The following is a 24,819-nucleotide window of genomic DNA, read 5'->3' as shown; positions in this document are numbered from 1 at the left end:
GCTTTCCTGATGTAATTGTAGCAATTAATTGAATTAACTTGAAAAGTTTGTGCCCCCGATGCAGGTAGTGATGTAATAGTTATGTACTGTTCATTGATGTTAAAGAAATTGCATGTCGGCTTGTGTACAAAACCTTTTTTGACATCAAAAGCACCCCTAGGCATCTAACAAAATACCTTGAGAACTCATTTCGTAATTTTCAAAATGATTGTCAAAGACGATAATCGGTGACGATATTATTATTCAATAGCTCTCATACATACTTTGAGGTGCTTAATGAAGTACTAATTTGGTTGTAGCTGGTTTTCTTGAAAATCACGCCACCATTTAATTTTCAGCGCACCCAGAACAACTTTCCTTGTTTTTTTTTCAAAATAAAACTCAAAACATCTTTCGTTTAATATATTTCCTTAATTGTTTTATTAGGACAATTAATAGTTTTTTTTTTTGCATTAAATTTTGTTTATGTTTTATTTATTTTTTTAATTATATTTTATTTTTCTGGGATATAATTTTGATAATAATTTATATATTTTCAATTTTAATTCCAAATATTGGGTTTGCCAAAAGTTATTTTTTTTAAATTTTGTTTGTTTTATTTTTTTGTTAATGGAGAAAACAAGACTCGATATGAGTCTAGTCTATGAGATAAATTTATAGTTTTTTTCTGCTCCACAATAAACTTAACAATTTTTTCATGTTTCTTTCTTTTTTTTTTCATTGCATGTTTAGGTATTTTGTGAATATTGTAATAATTAGAGAAAAAAAAAATAAAACATTGCATTGCCATAATATATCATAAAATAAACAGACCAAGTTTATTTTTTGTTTTGTCTGTGCTATTGGGCTTCTGTAGTTTATTTTGTTTTAATAAAATTTTTTATCTGTCATTTAGAATTTTGTCTTCTTTTTCTTTTTTTTTTTTAATATATACAATTAATACTTTCATCGGTTTTATCTGTTCTATATAAACACAAAACTAACAGTGAGAATAATCAAAAAAAAGAAAAATCGGTTTTTGTCATCATAAATTGGAGAGGGAGGAAATATTAAATGTAAACAAAGGTTATCTGGGGCGGGGGGTAATAGTAGTACAACAAAAAAGAAATTTATAAAATGCGGATTTAATGTATGTTATGCATGTTTTGGGGAAATCAGTCTCTTAAAACCTAACTAAGAAATATTTTGTTTGCTGTCTTAAATCATATTTTTTTTTTGTATTTTTGTTTTTCTGTTTAATCTCATGAGTTTTTAATATTCAAACTGTTGATTGTAGTTCCATTAATGTCTCTCCTGATGTAAAAGAGTATGTATGGTTTACATTCGGCCACAGCCGATGAGGGAACTTCCTTAACAGTGTGATCATTGAAATGCAACCAAGTTCCATTGTTTATTGCAAAAGATGTATAATGACCACAACTTGAACTGCAAATGAAAAAAATACAACAATTTAACAAATACAGTCAATTCGAAATTAAAAACAAACCCATTTCCATGATGTACAATTACAGCTGCCAAATCGTAGACATTACACGACTGGCTGGTTCTCCTTGTTTCGGGCATGTTATTCAGAACATATTGGGACATGTCTAGCGATTTAATTGGAAATGAAATTCTCAAATCCAGTTTGGTTCTTGAAAAACAAAAAAAAAAGATAAATAGTTTTTCCTTTTTTTCTGGGAATTTATCGAATTTTTACCTGAAAAAATTATTCCATCTAAAACGCTTTATATGCAAACAAAGGACATTGGGTAGCCTTCGGATCCAAAAACGTTTTGTGGACCTTTGCTTGCATTTGCAGGAACTGCAGTAGTATAGCTCATTTTGGGCCAGTTCTTCAACCTTTAAACAATTTAATGTAAAATAAACTAACTGGCAAATTACTATTCATTAATTTTACCTCAGTAAAACTTGATAGGCAATCACTGATATTACAAAGTGGTTTAACCTTTGGCTCTGCTGTTGAACTATTACCTGATGGTGATGTTGAACTTCCACCATTGCTGCCACTACTCGATGATGATGATTCAACACATTCTTTATAGAATTTCTCTGGAATGTCCAAGGACAAATCGAGAAAAGGATCATGTTTCTTGCTTTCCATGCCACAAATTAGACAACGCACTTCGCTCTGCAGGGTTCCACCGAAAACATTTGTCACTATCGAACTACGTCCACCTTTGTAATTGCTATTCGCTGGTGTAGAAGGAGATGCAGATGAAGATGATGATGATTGTGATAGAGTGAATGATGATGATGATGAGACAACATCTTTGTAGCACGACGAACCAATTGAATTGACATTTCCACCATAAGCGATGGACTTACCATTGCTTCCTATGATTGTTGGAGTTTTGCCCTCGGCAGCAGCCAACAGAGGTGTTACATCGATGCTGAGGTGTTGCAATTCGGTATGTAATCTGTCCAGCATGTAGCGTAAGAATTCATGGGCATCATGTTGACGATGACCACGGAATTGAGGAACTACCTTCCAAATGACCAAAAAGAGACATTCAGGTGATATCGCTTTGGAGCCATCACCACCCTTGCTGAGATTTAACAAGACTTTGCGGAGTTCTTCTACAACATTTGCATCGCTCATGCTTTCTTTTAGACTACGTGAACAATAGACACGTTGTTGTTTTTGTTTGCCACTTGGCTCTAGACAAGGAAGTGCATTAAAATAACAACTAAACTCTTTGATGTGGCTTAGCGATTGTAGAACAGAATTCATAAAGCAAGTGTTGCCTAAATTCCTTAATCCTACAACCTACAAAAGAAACATTTTTTTGAGATGTTTCATTTTTTTTTCTTTATAGCAAACCTTTCGAAGTGACTTCCTTTTGGGTGTCGCTGCACTATCACCACTTTCACTTGAAATTGTTCGCTTACGTGGTCGCAGTTTTCTACCTGGTTTTGGAGTGTCTTCCCAGCCAGAGTCATTTGAGGAAACACTTGCAGTTTCTTGTTGTGATTTTGATGAAGATGATGTCTCCGAACAGGAATCATCTTCACTTTTGAGTTCTTGACGAATTTCTTCGACAGAATTTGTTTCATTTATGACAAAATCATCACATTTATAACTAGAAAGTTTTTTTTTTTTATTTTGATAAGTGATGGCTTCAGTTTTTGATCTAAAAAACTTACCAAAACACAGAATAATCAAGAGTATTCATACAGACTTTATGATTTTTCGCCTTAAAATGACTCAGAGCATGAGCTTTCTCATAACGGCCACATAATACTGCGCCGCAATGCAGACATATCCAGTTATTTTTCTCTGATTTGCATTCTGGAAAGGAAAATTAAAATTAAAATACATTGCTATAGTTTCGGATGTGAGTTTGGAGAGATCAAAAGCTGCTAACAAATAATATAATAGGCCATTTTATAAAAGAATACCAATCTGTATATCCCTTTTGAATCTGGTTGTAGTACAATACAAAAATGATGTCTAAGAAAAATGTAATTGTTGTAGTTTTTCTGGAGAGCTTAAAAAAATGGAATCCGAGATAACAATCAGACATGACATTACGATGATGGAGAATGCCAAAAAAGTGGGTCCCGCCATTCTGCCTGTCTGTATGTACCTCGAGCTACAGCCTTGGGTGATTCTCTACAGTGAAAATAGAAATTTTTGTAGGACTAAAGGCACCTTTTATACAGGGTGTCCCAAAAGTAATGGATCAAACGAAATATGCTGATAGGCCAACTTAAGGGCTCTCAGAATTTGGTAACTTGTTCACCCCAAATCCTTACGGTTTTCGATTTAATGCAGTTTTTGTGAAATTTCGAAAAATGCCGACTTTGCATCAGTATTTTGCTACCTCCGCTCATAATTGATTTTTGTTTTTTACAATTCTTCCACTAAAACGTTGCCTAATAATAGGAAATAATTAATTAATCAAAATATTTTTTATTTCATACGCCATTTTGCTGCAAATTAATTAACAGTTTGATGTTTTATAAAAACTCAATTTCTTACTTTTATTTCAGAGCAGCATCCCGAAAAAAAAATTGTATGGTGTTCAAAAATGTATAAAGATTTCCAAAAGTGAAATTAGAACGAAAGATATTACAATTTAAATGTAACAAAACAGGGTTTTTCAGGGAAAAATAACAATATATATAATATTGTACTGTTATCAACGGTAGCTGCCATAGAACCATTTTTTTTTTTTTTTTTATTATGAATTTCTCGTGACAGCCGATTTGAACCATTTGTATATAGAAACTTTAAAAATTATACAAAATTTTCAAAAATCACATTTTTGGATTTTTAAAAATATTTCAAATTTTTTTTTTTAAATCATTTTTTTGAAAACGGGTTGATGAATTTTATCGAAATTTCGCTTTTATGTGGTTAATAATATTTTCTGAAAATGGCATACCACCTTTTTTATTTTTGAAAAACGTTAGAAAGTTTTAATATATGGAGAGCTAAGAGCTGAAGTGAACCAAGTCACAGAAAAAGAATTCGGAGATATAATGAGTTAAAGTAAATACGTTTCCATTGATTCTTATGCTAAATATTTTTTTTGAACAAATGAAAATTCGAATCGAAACACTAATGAAAGACGTTAGTAGAGTAAAACCTTGTGCAAATTTTGACACTAGATTTGAATTGTTTTCTTTTTTTGACTTGGCCCGTTTCAACTGTGAAACCTCTATAATAAAAATTTAAAAAAACGGCTCCAACGATTTTCAAAGTTTTTTTCTAAAAATTCTTTTTTTTATACAAGAAATCAAATGGCATACTTGGTTTTGTGTAAAAGATCACTTAAAACAGTGTTTAATTACATAATTATAAAAACAGATTTTATTTATTTTTTGTCATTTTCTATGAAATTTCTTAAAAAATCAAATTATAAATTTTTCTTAATTTTGTTTAGTAAAAATTTTCAACATTAGAGTAACTTTAACCATAAGAGCAAGTAAGTGCGACCCCAGTCGTGCATTTTATTTACATTAATTTAGTAGCAATGAAAATTTAACTTTTTATAATTCAAAATATGTATTTCTTTCAAATTCAAAAACAGTTTCTGCAGATTTGATAAGATCCCGAAGGGTGATGAACGTTTTAAAGTACATTTATATTGTATTATTCATTGTCTTCTTGTTGTTCTTAATCATTGAATTCTTAAATCTTGGTTGTTTCTAAGTTTATGTTTGGGAACTATGGCTGATTTGCTATATTTTCTCCCAAATAAATCGAAGATAGGTATTCTATTTTTAATTTTATATGTGGTTAAACTTAGATTGCAATCCTTGCGCAATCTATGGAATATTGAAACATGTTAAAGTGATAAGATTTGCTGTTATTAGCTTAACATAAATTTAAAATTTTTTGTTTTGCTCCGGACAACAGAGGGTTAATGAACAAACAAAGGTAAGTAGTTATCATTTTTAATGATGAAAAACCAAATATATCTCAATAATTCATATAAGCCGTTTATTGACATTTTTTTCAACAAAAGGCTTTAAAAAATATTAAAAATCCAACTTTTACTACTTATTGGTGTGGTATGTTGTTGAGGTAATAAAATACGTTGGGCTGACAACCCCACTCAAAAATTGCGACTCTTTCGGTTCGAAACGCAAAATATGTTACATCCGAAACGATTTCATGCTTCTTTTTATTTGTGTAGAAACAAGATGCACATAACTATTAAACTGCCTATTTACATTTTGGTTATACTTCAACTCTAATTGGAAATCAAGAACGCTTTGAACATTAGTACTCTCGCTTCTCTCGAGAAGTTGTCTGTAATGCTTCTCATTCTTTCCACCCATCAAAACATGATTCTAATTCTTAATTGCACCCATCGAACATAAAAGAAGCCTTTTTCTTGTACATTTTAATTGGATCCTTTCTCAATAGATAATACATTTCAAACCCAAGATAGGGTAAAGGCACTAGTATCCGGACAGTTAAGGTACTTTTGAACTTCGACGTTGAATAGTTTTATTGCTATTCAAGCTATAGCTAATATTTTGGTAATTTCTTAAAGTTTGGCATTTTTGTAATAATGTTACAATCACATAATTTTTAAATAAAACATTATAATATTTAAAAATAAAAATAATAAAAAAAAAGTTCGATTTGCACTAGTGACGCAAAATTTAGTTTCCGGACAAATTTATTTTAGTATCCGGACACGATAATTTTGTATGAGTTTATGGTTCTTTTTTCGTTTTTATGAAATAAAAAATCTTTGTTTTTGAAAAAAAAAAAATATGAACATTACTCTAATATACAAAAAAATTTTCTAAAACAATTATTAGTTGAAAAAAAAAAAAAAAATAGTTTGGTATGTACTTTTAAAGGTTAGAATTGTTTTTAATAAAACTAATCACTAAGCAATTAACAACAAGGACACATTTACAGCTTATATTTGTAAAAAGAATTAATAATAATTAATTTCAGTTTAAAAAAATCCTATAGGTACTTTTTTGATTGGGTACCTACGAAACAAACGACAAAATAGTTCTTATAATTAGGGTAACAATCCACTTTTCTTAGTAAAGTTGTCGTTAAAACAATTATAAATAAGGACTTAGGTAAGTTTATGTTAAAACGATGGTTCTTGGGATGAAATTGAAACTTCGTTCGGAACCGAAGGAATTGTCAAAATTGGTAGGCTTAGAGATAGATTGAAGCACGGATCGAATATTTCCAGAATTCATAGTTACTGAATACTGAAGATGACAACAAAATTTAGGGGTCCTCATTCCTCAATAACATTACATTGTTACCACCATATCCATATTTTTTATTATACTGCTTCATTTAAAAGTGGTGAAAACTTCAGTTTCAAAGTGCTTGGCCTACATTTTTTGCATCCTAATCAGATTAGGGGGTTTAAAGACAGGGTGTTTTCATAAACGTCTGCCTAACTTAGGCCTGCGTTAGTCGTGTTCATAAAGTCAAATCTGCGATCGGACTAACTAAGTCCAACTGCAGTTCTGCTGTTCATAAACGTCAGTATGTCGTCAACATCGGGCAGATTGCGCAGCCAAAATTTTATTGCTGCAGAACTCAAGAAGAAATTTATTTGACTCTTGATTCGATTTTTTTTTGTTAATAAATGTAAATATTGTTAAAAAAAAATGAAAAGCAAACATATTAATTAGGGTGGTGCAAAAAATGTTTCTTTTTGCATGTTTCAAAAATTTAAATTTTAATGACACAGAAAATTTCTAAATCGTGTTTTTTGAGATAATAAGTTTATATTAATTTTTTTCGTATCAGGGTGGCTCTAAAAAATGTTATCTTCCACAGTTGCTTGAAGAATTCCAAAAAAATCAACGTGGATATTGTTTTGACCAAATTATCGAAGAAAAAAAAATTTCCATTAGGGTGGTTCAAATTTTTTTTTTTTTAATTAATTACAAAAAAAATTATTTTTCACTGCAGAAAAAGTTTGTAAAACATGGTTTATGAAATATAATGTAAAATTGGGGTAGCTCAGAAAATAAGGGGGCTCAGAAAAATGGTGTATTTAACATTTACGATTGGAATTCAACCAAATTCAATTTAATTAATTCGGCATGAATTTAATAATTCTATAGCAAAAACGCACTTAACAAACTTTCTGTGCACTAAAAATCATTTTTTTTTTTCAAACGCATAAAAAAACTTTCTTGAACACCCTAATTAAAAATATTTTTTCCATGGATAATTTGTTTTAAATGTGAACTACTCGGTGTTTTTATTATTTTTTTTTAGCCACCCTAATGTAACACGGTTTACAAATTTTTCGTGTTATTAAAAACAATATTTTCGGGGACTGAAAAAGAAATATTTTTTTGCTTAAACAAAACTCATTCTGTGGTAATTTAAAAAAAATTTTTTTTCTGACGTTTATGAACACTCAGTGACTGCTGAAAATTGTACCAACGCAGGCCTGCAAACATTCTGCAGAATTGGTGTGTTCATTAATGCAGCAAAGCAGAAAGACGATTGGACAGACGCAGATTTCCGACGTTTATGAAAACACCCACTCTAACATCAGCCGACAAGATGATGTGGGTTGTTTTCGATGGCAATGCGTACAAAATAACTAGATTTTTGGAACAAAATTCACTCAACTTGAGACTTTTGTTTATTTGTCATCAAGCAACGTTTGTGTCCGCAGTTTGCAACATACTCAAAAAAGGTTTCGCTGGTATATTTAACTTTATTTCTGGTACATTTAACTAATTTCTAATATATTTAACTATATTATGATTAAATATACCAGAAGTAAAGTTATCCCTGGCGTTATGTTTTCTCCGTGTATAACTTTGCTAGTCTTTGGGTAGAGAGAAAAGCTGGTTTTATCGCCATTTAATATCATACTTGAGTCATAAATGGAAATATGTTCCTGGCCAATACTTTTCAAATAATTTTAGAGCTATTCAAACCATTTTATAATGCTTTCTTGTCTAAAAACTGCTGTTCCTTGCCAACTAATGTTTTCAGCTTCTCTCAAAGCTAGAATTGGATTTATATAAATTCTTGTATCCTCTATGGTCTTTGAAATGTTTTCTCAATTTATTCCTTATAAGATAGCAAGTTAAAAGGTACAAAATACTTAAAATTACAATAAAAACAAGGGTGTCCGAAAACTGAATCTAGTTTTTCAGTATCCGGACACACATATTTTAACTTAGGTAACTCTGTCCGAATACAAAAAAACATTGAGAGAGAAATGCAATTATCTTGCATTAAAACCCAAAATATGTTGCAAACTACAATTTAAGAGCCTAAAAAAGCGATTTTTCCTTTTCCCTCATATTTTCAGTATCCGGACATTGTGTCTAAAAAAAGTCTAAAGTACACTAAAAATTATAATAAAAAAAAAATTTGTTTAACTATTTTTTTCAATTATCAAAATGTATCACATTTACTCAAAACTAACAATTTCCTTTTACACTGCGCGTCATTTGAATAGAAACAACATTTTTTCTTTAGAAAATAGCCATTGGAGCTTTGGTGAGGTAACTTAGTAGATTTTTGGTTTTGCATTTTCAAAGAGGAACTTGTTGTAAAAACAAAAAACCCAAAACAGAAACCGTATGGCTACAAGTTGCGTTTTTTCGCATAACTTCACAAAAAACAGTGTTTTTTTTTTGCGTCACTTGAATAGAAACAAGTTCTTAAATTAGATAAAAATGATGAAAAATCATGGACAACACTAATTTAAGTAAAGCAGTATTAAACTTTGACATTATTTGCACATTATAACCAATTGGATATTGATATTGGAAAATTTGCCAAATTTGGATGAGAATATTTTTAACATATCGTAAACTAGTGATTGAATAAAAAAAAATAAGACATGCGAGACCCAAATCAAGAGCAGAGAAAAAATAATTTTAAAACTAGCTGAAATTTCCTTCACTTTGCCGCTAAAATCGGTCAAAAACGTGGTGTTAGTGCGATAATGTGTTGGTTTGTTCTAGAGCCTACGATTTTGTTCGTGTATTTAATTACACGTGTACCCGATACACGTGTACACGTGTATCTAAAAAACGTTTACACGTGTATCTTATTTACACGTGTATTTATTAAATACACGTGTATTTATATTTACACGTGTAAATACGAAACAAAATGATTTTTTTGCTTTTTGGGGGTAAAATAAAAGTTTTTAAAACTAAACAACTGAAGATTATTGTGCAAATAAATAGTTCGAATTGGAAAAATAGTATTTGAACTTTTTGAAGACCTTATAAATAATTTATTCAAAAATTAAAAATAATGATGTGCCTTTTCATTAAAAAAAAGCTAATAAATTTTTCCAAGATATATTTGCATATTGCCTACTGTGTCTTTCTCAGAAGAAAGTGTACCAACTGTTACATGTTTTTTTTTTTTTTTTGTTAATCACCGTTTATTTGAAGATCATATGGTTTACTAAGTTCATAGTGAAAGTGTAAAAGGTGTTTTATAAATAAAGCGACAAATTCAATCAAAATAAATTTTAAAATAAAACTAAAATATGAAGCCAAGGAGTTGGGTATGGCAATATGCCCACCGAGAAGGGACAAATGCCTACTGTGACTTATGTAGTTCACAACAAAACAACCGTTTTTCTTGTCCCGGTGGAACAACCGGAGCCCTTGGACGGCATTTAAAGGGACTCCATGGAGTCAATTTAATTATTTTATATGTTTTGTTGCTTGGTAATCTAATCTAATCTGCTTTATTTTTTTACTTTTTAGTCGTATAATATTTGAAAGAAGATGATAATTTGCTTGGGTGGTATGAGCTCCCAAAGCCCCTCTCTTGCAATTTACCTACAAAAGCTTTTGCGATATTTAGAATGGGATAAAATAGATTTGGGGTGTTTCAACCCCCCAATGCCCCTCCCCTGAGTTCGGACCCCAAAATATTGCGTTGCAATCCAAACTTCATATGTCAGCTATTACATGAAGCCTCAAGAGGCTTGACTCTTTTTTCGAATTTTCTTTTGATAATCATTCTGTGAGGCGCGTACTATTAAATTTGACATTTCTCTTTTAATTTAAGTATTGTTGTTGTTGTATTCCACCAAGAAGCAAAAAGAAATGAAAGGGAATGTTGAAAAAAGAAAGAGTGGAAAAAGAAACGTCAAAAAAGAGTCTCGGAATTTTGGCCCACGACTCTCCTGTCGGATAATTTTTTGTTTTATCTTCTTTCTCTTTTGCACTCATTAGTTTTGAAAAGAGGCGCGCCTCTTGAGGCTTCATGTAATAGCTGACTATGTGTACAAAGTTCAGTTCGATACGATAATGGGAATCGGGTCAAAATTTTTTTCCAAGATTTATATGGCTAGGGTTGAATAAGAATTTCCAATTAAATTTTCCGTGTAATTTCAATGTGTAAATCTAGCCAATAACCGCAAAAACCTGAACAATATCCTTTTCATTCAATATAATACATATTTTAGGAAATCGCCACCAAATCTACCTGTTCGAACGCTATTTACACGTGTAAATATAAATACACGTGTAAATATAAATACACGTGTATTTACAAATACACGTGCTTCGGCACGAATTATTTAAATACACGTGTAGCACGTGTACCTTAATACACGTGCAATAGTAGGCTCTAGTTTGTTCTATCATGGAAGTTATAAAAGGTGCACCACATTAAAAAAGCCTCAAAATGCAAAATAACAACATTTTAAGTTCTACTAAGATTACAAAAAAGTTAACTATTTTATAGTTACATTCGAACTGAAAAGAAGTGAGGTTTTTCAAAGAGTGGTTTTTCAAAGGAAAACATACCAACTCAGATGGACCACTTTAATATTAGTCCTATTTTATTGGTTTATGAAAGAATAACTTTCATCGCATCGCCACCAAAGGGCACTAAAATGTGTTATAGTAATACACTTTTTTTTATGATGTGCAATAGAAAAATTGAAGCTTCACGCTTCGAAAAAAGATGCAAACTTTTACAAAGAAATAATGGTAGAAGCTCTTGGGAAGTTTAGGAACGTGGAAAAACAACCGTCTTAGAGATTGCACAAGGATAGTTCCAGAAAAAAACAACGCAAAAAAAACAAAACAGATGCATTCCGGACGAACACGAAAGTTTATTTCACTTATTCAATCCTTAAATTGTAGAAAATGTCATTTTCTTAATTTGTAAGAAGTTACCAAACACTTTTATCACTTTCTCCAATTAGGTCCACGATTGTGTACAGTAAAGTGCATTTTCAATATTAAATTCTATTTATGCATTTTCTGTGGTGCCTAATTGTAGCTCGTAGCCCACAATTGGATATAATGTGCAAATAATGTCAAAGTTTAATACTGCTTTACTAAAATTAGTGTTGTTCATGATTTTTCATCATTTTTATCTAATTTAAGAGCTTGTTTCTATTCAAGTGACGCAAAAAAAAACACTGTTTTTTGTGAAGTTATGCGAAAAAAACGCAACTAGTAGCCATACGGTTTCTGTTTTGGGTTTTTTGTTTTTACAACATTGTTTGTTAAAAGTTCCTCTTTGAAAATGCAAAACCAAAAATCTACTAAGTTACCTCACCAAAGCTCCAATCGCTATTTTCTAAAGGAAAAATGTTGTTTTTATTCAAGTCACGCGCAGTGTATAATAAAATTAATAAACAGGTCTCAATTTTCTTACTTTTTGCAAATGCTTCCACATTTTTTTCTTACACAAAATCATTTTCACAACCTCACGATTTACCTATTAATCGCAAACAAAACACAAAGTGTCCGGATACTAACACTGTCCGGATACTGGTGCCTTTACCCTATACTACTAGCATCATGCACATCAAAACGCTTTCCCAAAACATTTATGAACCCACTAAAGGAAATTATTTTATGATATAAATTTAAAATCAATTAGGAACCACTATTATATCCTAGCACCTAGGACTATCTACAAACTTCATTCCACATCAACCTTTCCTTGAGCATCATCATGCATCACCTACCTCTACCTAGCACCTAGGTAGGTACAAAGCTCATTTCCCAAAACATTCCCCACCCACAAAATTAGAAATGAAGAAGCACAAAAAAATAAAAGAAATTGTACTAAATTTGTTTTGCTTATTCGTGGAGACTTCCACGCAAACATCTCTCCATAATAATATGACACTATCTACACAACCACCACCATAATTCGGAAAAGAACAGACGAGGCGACGAAAATAAAGGCAACACAACGAAAATAAAAAAAAAATAACCTGTCTCTTGCGCGATGCTCTCTGGGTCTCTGCTGGCTGGTTCTCAGTTTGCAATTAAATAAAATGAAAGAAAAAAAAATTATAAATTCAATACCAAAATCAAAAGGTACACAACTTTGCCTAACTGTTCGTCTCGTTTATTCTTATTTCTTCAGTCTAAGCGAAAAGTCGTCTTTCATATCACTTACTTATGCTCGGGGGCTAATCAAATCAGCCAGCCCAGCAAAGACTTTTAAAAAACTTTTCCATTCCACCAAAATATGCCACAATTACACCACAAACTATGAACCCACAAAGACCCTCCAAGAAACACAAACTAAAAGCAAAAAACAGTCTCTAATAGTCTCAAACAACCCAAAACTATCGATTTTCACATAATCACGTATAAATTTTATCTGTTTGCAAAAAAAAGGAACTGAATCTATTGAATGACCTTCCCCAATCACACACATCAGAAAGAAAAGAGAACATACAAAATAGGTGGCTCCTCAAAATTAGGAGTGACTTGTTTTTACCTGAACATTTCCATAATTTCTGCTGCTGTTGGCTTTGATGTTGGCCACTGACGGTGACGGCGGGTGTAACCACCACCGGCAGCGGCAGGACGGAACCACTGCTGTTGCTGGTGCTGTCTGCTGCCACAAGAACCACCCCGACCCCACCACCACTTTCCGTTGAAGGTGTTGTTTGATTGGGGTTGGTGTTAGTTGTCGTTGTCGTGCAACGTCCATCAATCAGCTGACACTTTTTTGATCGAATTAATCCCCGATTTATCTTGCAATTGTCATTTAAATGCGGGCAGTCCATAACTAAACTTGCAAGTCCTTGTTTTTTCTTAATTAGAAATTCTAACTCCAAATTGAGAAGAGGACACAAACGACTCTGAGGACAAAATTAAAACAAAAAAAAAAAATTACGAAGAAGAAAAAAGAGCTGCGGTCTAATAAATTTAGTGGAGATTTGGAGAATATGCAAATTATTTTTTTCTCAACTCGGTCCGAGAGAAGAAGTGTGGAACATGAGAAAGAAGAGAAGAAATTTTTGCAACTTGTCACGCACAAGCTGTTTTTCTGTTTTCTATCTCTTTCTGTCTTGTGTTTTTTTTTTTTTTGCTAGGTTCTTGGATTTTTTTTTGTATCTTCTCCTGTGGCTCTTTTCTTTTTTTGTGTTGTTTTGTTTCTTTTTTTATGGAATTTGTGAGACTTTTAAAATTTATAATTCACAATTAAATTTAGTTTTTTATATAAAAAGAATATATTTTTTTGTATTTATTTAATTTTTCACTTTTTTTTTCTATACTGTTTGTACTCCTTGTACCTTCTCTCTGGGCTGGGGTACAATGAACGAAACGAACAGAACAGCACAACAGACAGAATGGATAAATTGTTTCCTTGTTTTTTCTACACACATATAAAATGAAATAGATAGTGATTGTTTCTAATTGTTTTGTTTCATTTTTATAGCAAGTGTATAGTTTTTTTTTTTTTTCTTCTCATTTATCAATAAAAGTTTTATATAGAAGGAAACCCTCTTGATTTAAGGAATTGAATAGTAAATAATAGAAAATTTTGAGAAAATCGAATATTGGAATGGAAATGGAATTTTAATAATATTTTTCGACACAAAAATGCAGACAACAATATCAATGAATAAATTGGAAAATGGATATTCTATAAAGTTTTTATGTTTGTCTCGTTCTTTTTTTTCATATTTTGCAGACTTGTTTACTTCTTGCCTTCTCGCACTCAGCTGATGGTCAAATCTGATAATCTAGTACAATTTTAGTAAAAATGGGTGATTCGGAATATGGTACAGTAATGATGGAAATTATAAATTTTTGGAGTTGAGGTCACTTGAACTTATAAATTGAATTAAAATTTTTCTATATTTTTAAAGTTGATCTATGACAGTCAAAAATTATAGCTAATTAATTTTAACATTTTAAGTGAGATAATAGGTGTGTTTTTTTGTTTATATATATAGATTTTGTGCAAAAAAACGACATCGAGATTTTTGAAATCAAAACAATTTACGTGTTAAAAACAACAAAAAATTTATCTGTATAGATTTTTGAAAAATCCAGATAATTATCCAGATTTTACTTTCTCTCGATAAAAACAGTAGTGCCAAGGTTCTTTATTTGTTGTGTTCATACAAAAATATCTGAAAATATTAACAAAAAAAAAAAGCGGAGAAAACGAGGTTTGAAAAAAACTCTCATAGAAAAAAATAATCAAAAATTTGTTTGACATGGTTGCATTGAAATGTTAATATCTCAAAATATACGCAATGCACTTTTCAGATAAAAGTCTTAAATGGATCCTGATAAGATTGTTGAACAGATATGTAGATAAAATTACCAAAGTTTTTTCGAAAAATTAGAAATAAAAATAAAAAAGTTTTCACATTTGATTTTTAAAAAATCGAAAGAAAATTCAATATGGCTACCTTCAAGCGCTTATAACACAAGAACGACGCAACTAATGTTAATGGTCATGGTCTTAAAATGTAGCTAAGATACAGATAATTTTTGGTTTTTTTGTGAAAAAAAAAATTTTTGAATCCAACATGGATGCCATGGCCATATGAAAATTTTTGTCTGCATCCAACATGGATGTAATGGCCTTCCCACTTCGGAGTTAAAATAAAAAAAAAAAAACAAAAGCAACATTTTTGACAGACAGCTGCCAAAGTATATGTACAGTGGTGCCAAATGTTTGCATGGATTTCAAAAATCCCGATGTCGTTTTTTTGCACAAAATCTATATAGATAAACAAAAAAACACACCTAATAGGTGTGTTTTTTATTACCAAACGCCTTGGGGCTTACCGAGAAAAATTGGCAGCACTGCGTATTAAATGTTCCGAAGTCAGCTGACACAAAAAAATATAGAGTTGTCATATTTTTCGCTTTTGGGTTTTCTTGTGTGTTTTTGAAAAAAAAAGTTTAACTAACTAGGTATTAAATAAATATTTAAAATAATAATTGTCATTCCAAACATCAGTTTTTATGTTTTTAAACAAATTCTAAACAATTTACGAACAAGTAAATTTGGTAGCACACACGGAGAAAAAATAAGGTATGAACTACCTTATTTCTGGTATATTTAACTTTAATGTAAAGTTTAAATAGGGATGACTCCCCAATAAAATGGAATTCACCTTACTTTTCTAGTAAATTTATAGCTTAGGATTAACTTTACATTAAAGCCTTTTTTTGTATGACTTTCTAATAGAAATTACTAGAAAGTTAGGTATAAATTTTACCTTACTATAAGGCTGAAAATACTGATTTTTAAAGTAAATTGAACTTCTCTATGGAAGGTATATAATTTAGTTCCAGATTGGATCAAATAAAGTCAATTTCATTTTTATTGATGACATTTTTCTAAATAAAATTGTATGCATTTATCTTACAAAAATTAAAATAAAAAAGTTGAATTTTGTAATTATTGAAAAGCATAACTAGGTAACACGTACTTAATCCTCAAAGCTTTTTAGAAGTAAGTAACGTATGACCCTGTTATGTTTTTCAATAATTACATAAATTACCTAGTTTATTATAATTTTGTAAGGTGCAAACAAACAATTTTATTTAGGAAAATATCATCAATAAAAATGGAATTGACTTTATTTGATCCAATTTTTTTCTAATTCTTCATGAATTAATTAGATTGAGTGATGTTAATGCATATATGGATACGTCATATATTATTCTAACACAAGAAAAAAATATGCTATCCGTAATTACGGAGCCAATAACAACGCATAAAGGAACACAAAAAGTAAGAAAACATTTCACTTCCAAAAGAAAAACACAGATTTTATTTCTTTATTAATTATTCCGCACCCGGACACCTAAAAGCTTTGACAAAAAAAAAATTTCCAAAACACATGGAAGACAAAATGGCAGACTTTTCAATGACACCAATTAAGAGTTATTACTATGTATAGGGGAAAATTCCTAGAATTAGGTAATATTAGGTGTGTTTTTTTGTTTATCTATATAGATTTTGTGCAAAAAAACGACATCGGGATTTTTGAAATCCATGCAAACATTTGGCACCACTGTACATATACTTTGGCAGCTGTCTATCAAAAATGTTGCTTTTGTTTTTTTTTTATTTTAACTCCGAAGTGGGAAGGCCATTACATCCATGTTGGATGCAAACAAAAATTTTCATATGGCCATGGCATCCATGTTGGATTCAAAAAAATTGTTTTTTCACAAAAAACCAAAAATTATCTGTATATTCTTAGCTACATTTTAAGACCATGACCATTAACATTAGTTGCGTCGTTCTTGTGTTATAAGCGTTTGAAGGTAGCCATATTGAATTTTTTTTCGATTTTTTAAAAATCAAATGTGAAAACTTTTTTATTTTTATTTCTAATTTTTCGAAAAAACTTTGGTAATTTTATATACATATCTGTTCAACAATCTTATCAGGATCCATTTAAGACTTTTATCTGAAAAGTGCATTGCGTATATCTCGAGATATTAACATTTCAATGCAACCATGTCAAACACATTTTTGATTATTTTTTTCTATGAGAGTTTTTTTCAAACCTCGTTTTCTCCGCTTTTTTTTTTTTGTTAATATTTTCAGATATTTCTGTATGAACACAACAATTAAACTTCCTTGGCACTACTGTTTTTATCGAGAGAAAGTAAAATCTGGATAATTATCTGGATTTTTCAAAAATCTATACAGATAAAGTTTTTGTTGTTTTTAACACGTAAATTGTTTCGATTTCAAAAATCTCGATGTCGTTTTTTTGCACAAAATCTATATAGATAAACAAAAAAACACACCTATTATTACCTTAGTGTAAGGTAAAACTTATTCACAGAATAGTTAAATTTGTAAAATATGTTTTACTATAATCTTAAAGTGAAAAGAGTCATACACTTTTTTGGATGAAGGTTTATTTTACTCTACGTAAAGCAAATATTGCTACTCGTAAGGTATATACTACTTTATTTTGTTCACCATAATTTTCTTGTACAAATTACTTTACGGAACCAAGAAATGTTCAATACGTAAGGTAAATTTTACTTAAAATCTAGGGCTTTTTACTTTAATTTCCTTACTAGTCATATGGAGTATAAAATACTAGATTCATTTTTCTCCGTGCAGGTTGAAAAAGTTAAGCCCAGAGAATTTTCCGGGCTAAAAAAATAAGTCCAAGGGGCTAAAGTGTTGTTGCATTTAACATGTAAATTGCTTAGCCCAGACTGCGTTTTTTTTGTCCAGTTAAGACCGGTGGTAATAAAAAACACACCTAATTTTGCGATACCTGCACGTAGATGGCTCTAATTTTAGCTGACATTTTTTTTTTAGTTGAAAACGAATATGTGATTTTTTAACATAACACAATTTTGGAGTGATTTTTGTATACCTAATAAAAATAAATTAAGTAATTGACTTTGAGCAACGGCCAGTTTACAAATATTTAATCCGTATTTCACCAACTTTTGTTTTCTGAAATCGGTGGTAAAATTGAGAGGTTTAGCACATGGTTCAAGGCCCATGTTGCGGATGATAGTGTCAAAACTCAAAAAGTGTCCATTTTGAATTACACAAGTCACAAAAGAACCTCACAAGAGCTGCGTTCCTTTGGAAATATTTATCTACTTTTTAGTACTTAAAACTACTTTGATCTACTTTGCTATACTGAAAAAGTAGTTCAAAGCAGCTTTAAGTACTAAAAAGTAGATAAATATTTCCAAAGGAACGCAGCTAAGGTGAGCTGAGTTTGATTTTGTGAGGTTTTTCGCAACACAAAAACTTTCAAAAGTGTGATCTGCTCCGAAGGAGGTCACAACTCACAAGTTGGTCTTTTGCTTGGGAGAAGTTTGTGGGAAATAAATCTTCAAAAAATCGAGTTATACCACTTACCCTAAATCCGAGATTTAACTAAGTAGATTAAAATAAATATAGAGATTTATTCTAACGGCTATATTATTCACTAGTTTAAAAAATACATCTGGATGTAAAGAAATTGAAATGTCAAAAATAAATCCAAAGATTTTCACCTACCCCCAGTCCGAGATTTATTCTAAATCTACTTTGCTAAATCTCGGATTTATACTATGTTTATCCCCTACCCTAAATCCGAGATTTAGCTAAGTGGATTTAGAATAAATCTCCAAGTGTTTTCACTGCCCTACTAACAATTTTGCTTCTATAATGCTTTACAGATGCTAAAATTGCATCTGTAAAGCTTTATAGAACCAAAATTGTTTGTCGGGTGGCCAAATCATATTTATTTTGACATTTCCAAGATTTATTTTGACGTTGGTGTATGACATTTTACAAATCTCAAAAGGAATTCATTAAAAATAAAACTTTTCCCATTACTTTTTAAAACTTTTAGTTATTTTTATTTAAAAATGAATTCGTAATCATTGTTTTCAGATCACATTTGTTAATCCTACAAAGCAATGCTGTTGTAAATTTTTTTCTGCCCACGAGCTGGCTAATTTTGTTGACCCACATCTCCACCAAGAGTTCCTCTTCTTCTTGCCGCCACGACTTTCTGTCTTGTTTCTTGGTCTGCATCTGCAATTTTTAAATTATTATTTCAATTTTATAACTTATAAATTAAATTTGTATGAGTTTACCTACATTTATTTACAATCTTTCCGTCCGGCTATGCTTTATAAATTTTAATTCAATTTTGCTTGTCAAAAAAAAAAATTACATTTGACAATGAGTGCGTTCACAAAATTAGGCATGCTCCTTTCATTATTAGAGCTATATCAAGTAGATATAGAGGAGATTTATTTTAAATCTACTTTTCAGGAGATTTAAATTTGTATGGTAAATCTCGAAAAAGTAGATTTAGGTGTAGGTGGAAACATAGTTTTAGGATAGGTGGAAACATAGTATTATGATCACCTTGTGAGTTTTTTGTGACTTGTGATGTTTACCAGAAAAGGGCTGTAAAGTCAAGGGCAACCCAATTAACAATTTTAACTTGAATAAGGTTCAATGCAAACTATATTTTGATTTGTGTAATAAGAAGGACATTTCTTCTGCCAATCATTTTGGCGCACATTACCGAAGTTCCTCAAGACCTCCCTTCACAGGCAATCCACACCCATCTAACATTTCAGCTTCGGAAAAGTGCCTGGCTACACAGTGATTTTTCAATCGATTGAAAAATCACATGCGGTGGCTACACACCCCACAAACAATTTTGGTTTTATAAAGCTTTACAGATTGTTGTGCCCAATCATGGTCCACTTTTACATTTTTTAGGAACAAACGTCAAAAAGAGGAAAAATTTAGCAATTAAACTGTACTGACATCAGAAAATTCAGTTCCCTTCGTGAGCATCTTCCCCCTTCACTCCTCATACTTCTTGCCTACAAATTCACTGCTTAGGTTGATTGAAAAATCACCGTGTAGCCAGGCACAAAGGTATTACCGAAGATTGATTTCAGCTTCTTTTTAACTTTAGTAAGGTTGTTTGACATGGAAAAAGAAGAATGTTAAACAACAAAGTCCTTATAATTTCTATAAGAAGCTTAAAAGAAGCTTCACCAAAGCTCTACCGAGGCTTTGAGATTTGACAGATAGCTTCGGAAGAGGTTGTATAGCTGTTCAAGTTCGAACTTCAATAAATTATGAAGCAAGCTGTATAATAGGTCTATGAAAAGTAATATCTGCGAGATTTCAATTTACAGAAGCTGTTGTGTTTAATTGAGAGGTGCAATAAATTTGAGATTGGAGCAACAAATTAGTCAGCTATTACACGAAGCCTCAAGAGGCTTGACTCTTTTTTCTAATTTTCTTTTGATAATCATTCTGTGAGGTGCGTACTATTACACGATGCCTCTTGAGTCCAGGACTCAAATTTGACATTTCTCTTTTGATTTAAAATTTGTTGTTGTTGTATTGCACCAAGAAGCAAAAAGAAATGAAAGGGAATGTTGAAAAAAGAAAAAGTGGAAAAAGAAACGTCAAAAAAGAGTCTCAGAATTCCGACCCACGACTAATTATAATTTTTTGTTTCATCTTTTTTCTCTTTTGCACTCATTACGTTTGAAAAGAGGTGCTTGAGGCTTCATGTAATAGCTGACAAATTCCTTCATACTCAGATTTTGGAATTTTCGTTGTGGAGTAACTCAGCTTGACGGACCAGTTGATTAATTTGCCAAATTATCTCATTATTTCTGTAGTGAAAACACTTCAATATCTCTACTGGATTAGGTAGGAATTGTTAGAATTAATAGATTACATTTTTTTTTATCTATCTACTCTTGGGTAGTTCACATTACATTTTTTTCTGTCTATCTACTCTTGGGTAGTTCACCATCGTAAGCCTTAACTACATTGGCTCAAAAAGTGAAAAAGTACAAAAGTGAACATTTTCCAACGCAATTTTGTATAGTTTTTCGGGCTCGAAAATTAAAACAAATGATGCAGAAAGCTTATTTTTTGGTCTAAAAAAACAATTTCTATACCTACTCTTTTTCACAAAACAATTGCGCTAGAAAGAAAAAAATATATTTTCACTTTTGTACTTTTTCAAAAAGTGGTGAATGTAGTTAAGCCTTTATAAATGATTTCAAACAAAATCTACTATGTCAGCTATTACATGAAGCCTCAAGAGGCGCGCCTCTTTTCAAACGTAATGAGTGCAAAAGAGAAAAAAGATGAAACAAAAAATTATCCGACCAGAGAGTTGTGGGTCGGAATTCTGAGACTCTTTTTTGACGTTTCTTTTTCCACTTTTCCTTTTTTCAACATTCTCTTTCATTTCTTTTTGCTTCTTGGTGCAGTACAACAACAAATTTTAAATCAAAAGAGAAATGTCAAATTTGAGTCCTGGACTCAAGAGGCATCGTGTAATAGTACGCGCCTCACAGAATGATTATCAAAAGAAAATTAGAAAAAAGAGTCAAGCCTCTTGAGGCTTCATGTAATAGCTGACTATGCAAAAAAAATTTTTTTAATCAAACACACCCAACTTAATTACTGCAAAAACATTCAATCAAACAGAACTTTCAAGTAGCAAAAATATAAAAATATCATTTCCCATTTCGTTTCACAAATGTCATTGTGCAAATTTTCTAGCACTGTCAGCTGTCAACCAAAAAAGTTGTCGTTCGTAGAGTATGTACGCGCCTGCACGGTCGTCGTCGTTTTTATCTTTGTTTTTTTCTTCTTCCACCGTCGTTGTCGTCTTTGTCGATATATAAAAATGCATAACGAAAAATTATCATAAATTAAATTCTCAATTGAAACAATAAAAAATACATTCACAAATCGTGCATTATCAAACAAAGAAGAAAAACAAACTCGGATAAATAGTGTCTCTAAAAATGAATTCCAATCTCTGAAAAACACAGAAGAAAACAAATTTTTTCTGTCCAATTCGATAGAAAAAATCAAGTGTAAACCCCGCGCCCGCGCTCGAGCCATCCCTCTTGTCCTGATATTTCTCAAAATTCTCAACTCAACGCTATGCCGAAAATACTCTATCGTCCTTTGGGCAACCAATCGTCGCGCCAATCCGCAACAGCCTCTGCCTGGGCCACAGCCACAACATCAAGGAACTCACTGGCATTTGCCATTGTCGTCTGCTTGGTCATTGTCTATGTTATTTGGATATCGTCGAGCAATTCGGCGCAATCAGGTAATCTAGCGGCGACGAGCTTGCATCATCACAGCAGCATGCATTTAATGCGTTACAGCAGAGATGAGAATAATGAATTTATGTCGGCTGTTTCAAGAATCTCTGCTGCAGCTGGAGGTTCTTCTGTCGCCGGGCATCACAGCAAATCAAGTGAGTAGGGTTGCCACAAAGTTACCATTTTTGTATAATTTCCCTTTTTCTTGCATTTTTGTTTCTTTTGTTATAAAACAAAAAAACAATAAAAATCGTGTACAAAAGTTGCATACAAAATCATAAATGTGCTTTCACTCTTCTTGTGTTAAGTTCAAGAGCACTCCCCCAAGTTAAAAAAAGGGGGTGCGTGCCCAACTGCCGGCGAAGGTAAACTTCAATAAAATTCTATTTGTAAATATTTTTATTATTTCTTTATCTTTTTTTACTTTTAGGATTTTTTATTATTTACATTTGTTTATATAATTTCATTCAAAAATAAGCTGTACAGTGTTTTCAAAAAGTTGTCATTCAAAGGAGTTTGCACATTTTTCTATGGAGCTTGGGCCCAGTGTGTTCACTAACGAAATTGGTATCAAATGAAAGGTGACGGTAAGAACATTACGTGGGTAAAATATTTTCAAATTCGTTAGTGGGGTTTTGGAGATATTTGAGTTTGAAGTTTCGGATTTCACAATCAAGATTTCAGCTAATTTTTCGAACAATTAATCGTAGAATGCGTAATAATGGGTGTACAGAAATAATATTGGTATCAAATAAAAGGTATTTCTCTTGTCTATAAATCTGTATCAAAAGTTTTTTTCTTTGTTAAAAAAAATAATACATATTAGGTATTTACTTCTCAAAAGGTGATTTTTTTAAGCTAGGCATTTGGCACATCGAAATATCAAAATATTGAGTGGTGACATGCACTTTTTTTTTTGTAATTTTTCGATAGCTTAATGTGTTACCTTTAATTCTATATATAAAATAGTTCTATAAAACATACAAAAACCTTATAATAAGCAAAATACACAAAAACGCGCTGAAATATGCCTATTAAATAATAAGAATAGAAACTATAGTTCAGTCAATGGGGAAAAATCTGGAAAAAGCTATGACGTGAGCTAAGTTTGAATGCAGTATTGAAGAGGGGTTTATCCCAAGTACAAATCTCAGATTGCGTATTGTTTGGTCTTGTGGGGCGACCGCCATTTTGAAAAACGCATTTGTCTCAATATCTCGAGAACGACTGGTCGGACAGAAAACTAGACAGGACTTTTTAGATTGGAAATTAGTTAATCTTTCTTTTTCTAGTACATCATTTTTCTCTAGGAGTTATAATTTCAGAGTTACACTACCGAAAATTGTGTGTTTTTTGATATTTTAAATATTTTAAACAACCCTTAGAGTTAAGTGCGGAATTACTGAGAATGAGATACTTTGCGGTTCTGTTACTCTGAAAGTATAACTCCTAGAGAAAAATGATGTACTAGAAAAAGAAAGATTAACTAATTTCCAATCTAAAAAGTCCTTTCTACGCATTCTACGATTAATTGATCACAAAAATAGCTGAAATCTTGATTTTGAAATCCGAAACTTCAAACTCAAATATCTCCAAAACCCCACTAACGAATTTGAAAATATTTTACCCACGTAATGTGCTTACCGTCACCTTTCATTTGATACCCATTTCGTAAGTGAACACACTGGGCCCAAAAATGTGCCATCTCCTTTTATATTTCTACTAGATGGTTAGGGTGGTCCAACCAAATTTTTGTTTATCTTGTTTTGAACGATTTTTATTATATTTTGTGGCCATATCGGGTTGGAATGAGAATCGGAAAACACCTACATATATTTCATACACCTAAATGGTTAGGGTGGTCCAACTAAAGATTTTTTATGAAATTTTGTGTCTTTGGTATTAAACCGAGATCCCACATCTAATTTTGCGAGTGGAGGTTTAACCAAAATGTATGTAGATACCTATGCAGTTTTAAAGCCTTTTGCATTCTAAAAACGAATTCCAAAGTGAGTTTTAATATTAATATGATTAGGCTGAATTTATACAAATTCACATTCTGAATATTAAGACTTATGCTCTGTCATATCCCCTAAAGCATGAATAATTCAATGCGACAAATAGAACTCAAGATATAAGCTTTTTAACGAACCATATCGGCTCCATTCTTGGAGAGTTCTGAATAAAAAAAAAAAATAAACAATTAGGTTACTAAACAGAAAAGTCTCCAAAACATAACCGCTTAAGCGTCTTATATCTTGAGTATTGAGTTCTATCGATCGCACCGTCAAGATTGATATCTTCAAGCGGAGGAAAATGACACAGCACCAGAATATTCAGAATGTGAATTTGAGTTTAGGCTACTCATCTTGATTGGAAAACTAGCTTTATTTAATCCCCCGAAAACCATTTAAGACGCGATTTAAAGCTGCCGGACTTTTTGATTCGTAAATAAAACGCATAAAGCTATAAATCTTCATACTC

General features: G+C 31.4%; 2 protein-coding genes across 5 annotated transcripts in view; one reads left to right on the top strand and one right to left on the bottom strand.

The window, feature by feature from the left end:
* Positions 1–794: 794 nt before the first annotated feature.
* LOC129913066 (ubiquitin carboxyl-terminal hydrolase 3-like) lies at positions 795–14,169 on the bottom strand. 3 transcript variants are annotated; one of them, XM_055991481.1, is made up of 9 exons: positions 14,007–14,165; positions 13,205–13,571; positions 3,148–3,292; positions 2,825–3,083; positions 2,329–2,770; positions 1,901–2,196; positions 1,700–1,842; positions 1,487–1,633; positions 795–1,425 (listed from the first exon to the last, which is right to left on the bottom strand). In XM_055991481.1, exons 1-9 carry the CDS (start codon positions 14,097–14,099, stop codon positions 1,242–1,244), a joined length of 2,076 nt encoding a protein of 691 aa, XP_055847456.1. In that variant the 5' UTR covers positions 14,100–14,165; the 3' UTR covers positions 795–1,241. The 3 variants fall into 3 exon arrangements, with proteins under 3 accessions (XP_055847456.1, XP_055847455.1, XP_055847457.1); XM_055991480.1 differs by having other exon boundaries at positions 1,901–2,770; positions 14,007–14,169; XM_055991482.1 differs by having other exon boundaries at positions 1,901–2,770; positions 13,205–14,169.
* A 7,621-nt stretch (positions 14,170–21,790) lies between these two features.
* The window catches only part of LOC129913412 (galactosylgalactosylxylosylprotein 3-beta-glucuronosyltransferase S), a 47,079-nt gene continuing 44,050 nt past the window's right edge, over positions 21,791–24,819 (top strand). The window contains exon 1 of one of the 2 annotated variants that reach the window (XM_055992050.1): positions 21,791–22,340. In XM_055992050.1, the coding sequence (XP_055848025.1) occupies positions 22,169–22,340 (172 nt within the window). In that variant the 5' untranslated portion in view covers positions 21,791–22,168. Of the gene's footprint in view, positions 22,491–24,819 lie in introns of both variants that reach the window. The other variant, XM_055992049.1, reaches the window with a different exon arrangement.

Source organism: Episyrphus balteatus, chromosome 3 (assembly GCF_945859705.1).
Source record: "Episyrphus balteatus chromosome 3, idEpiBalt1.1, whole genome shotgun sequence".
In the NCBI taxonomy this organism is placed as follows: domain Eukaryota; kingdom Metazoa; phylum Arthropoda; class Insecta; order Diptera; family Syrphidae; genus Episyrphus; species Episyrphus balteatus.
This window is presented reverse-complemented; position numbering and strand designations above follow the sequence as displayed.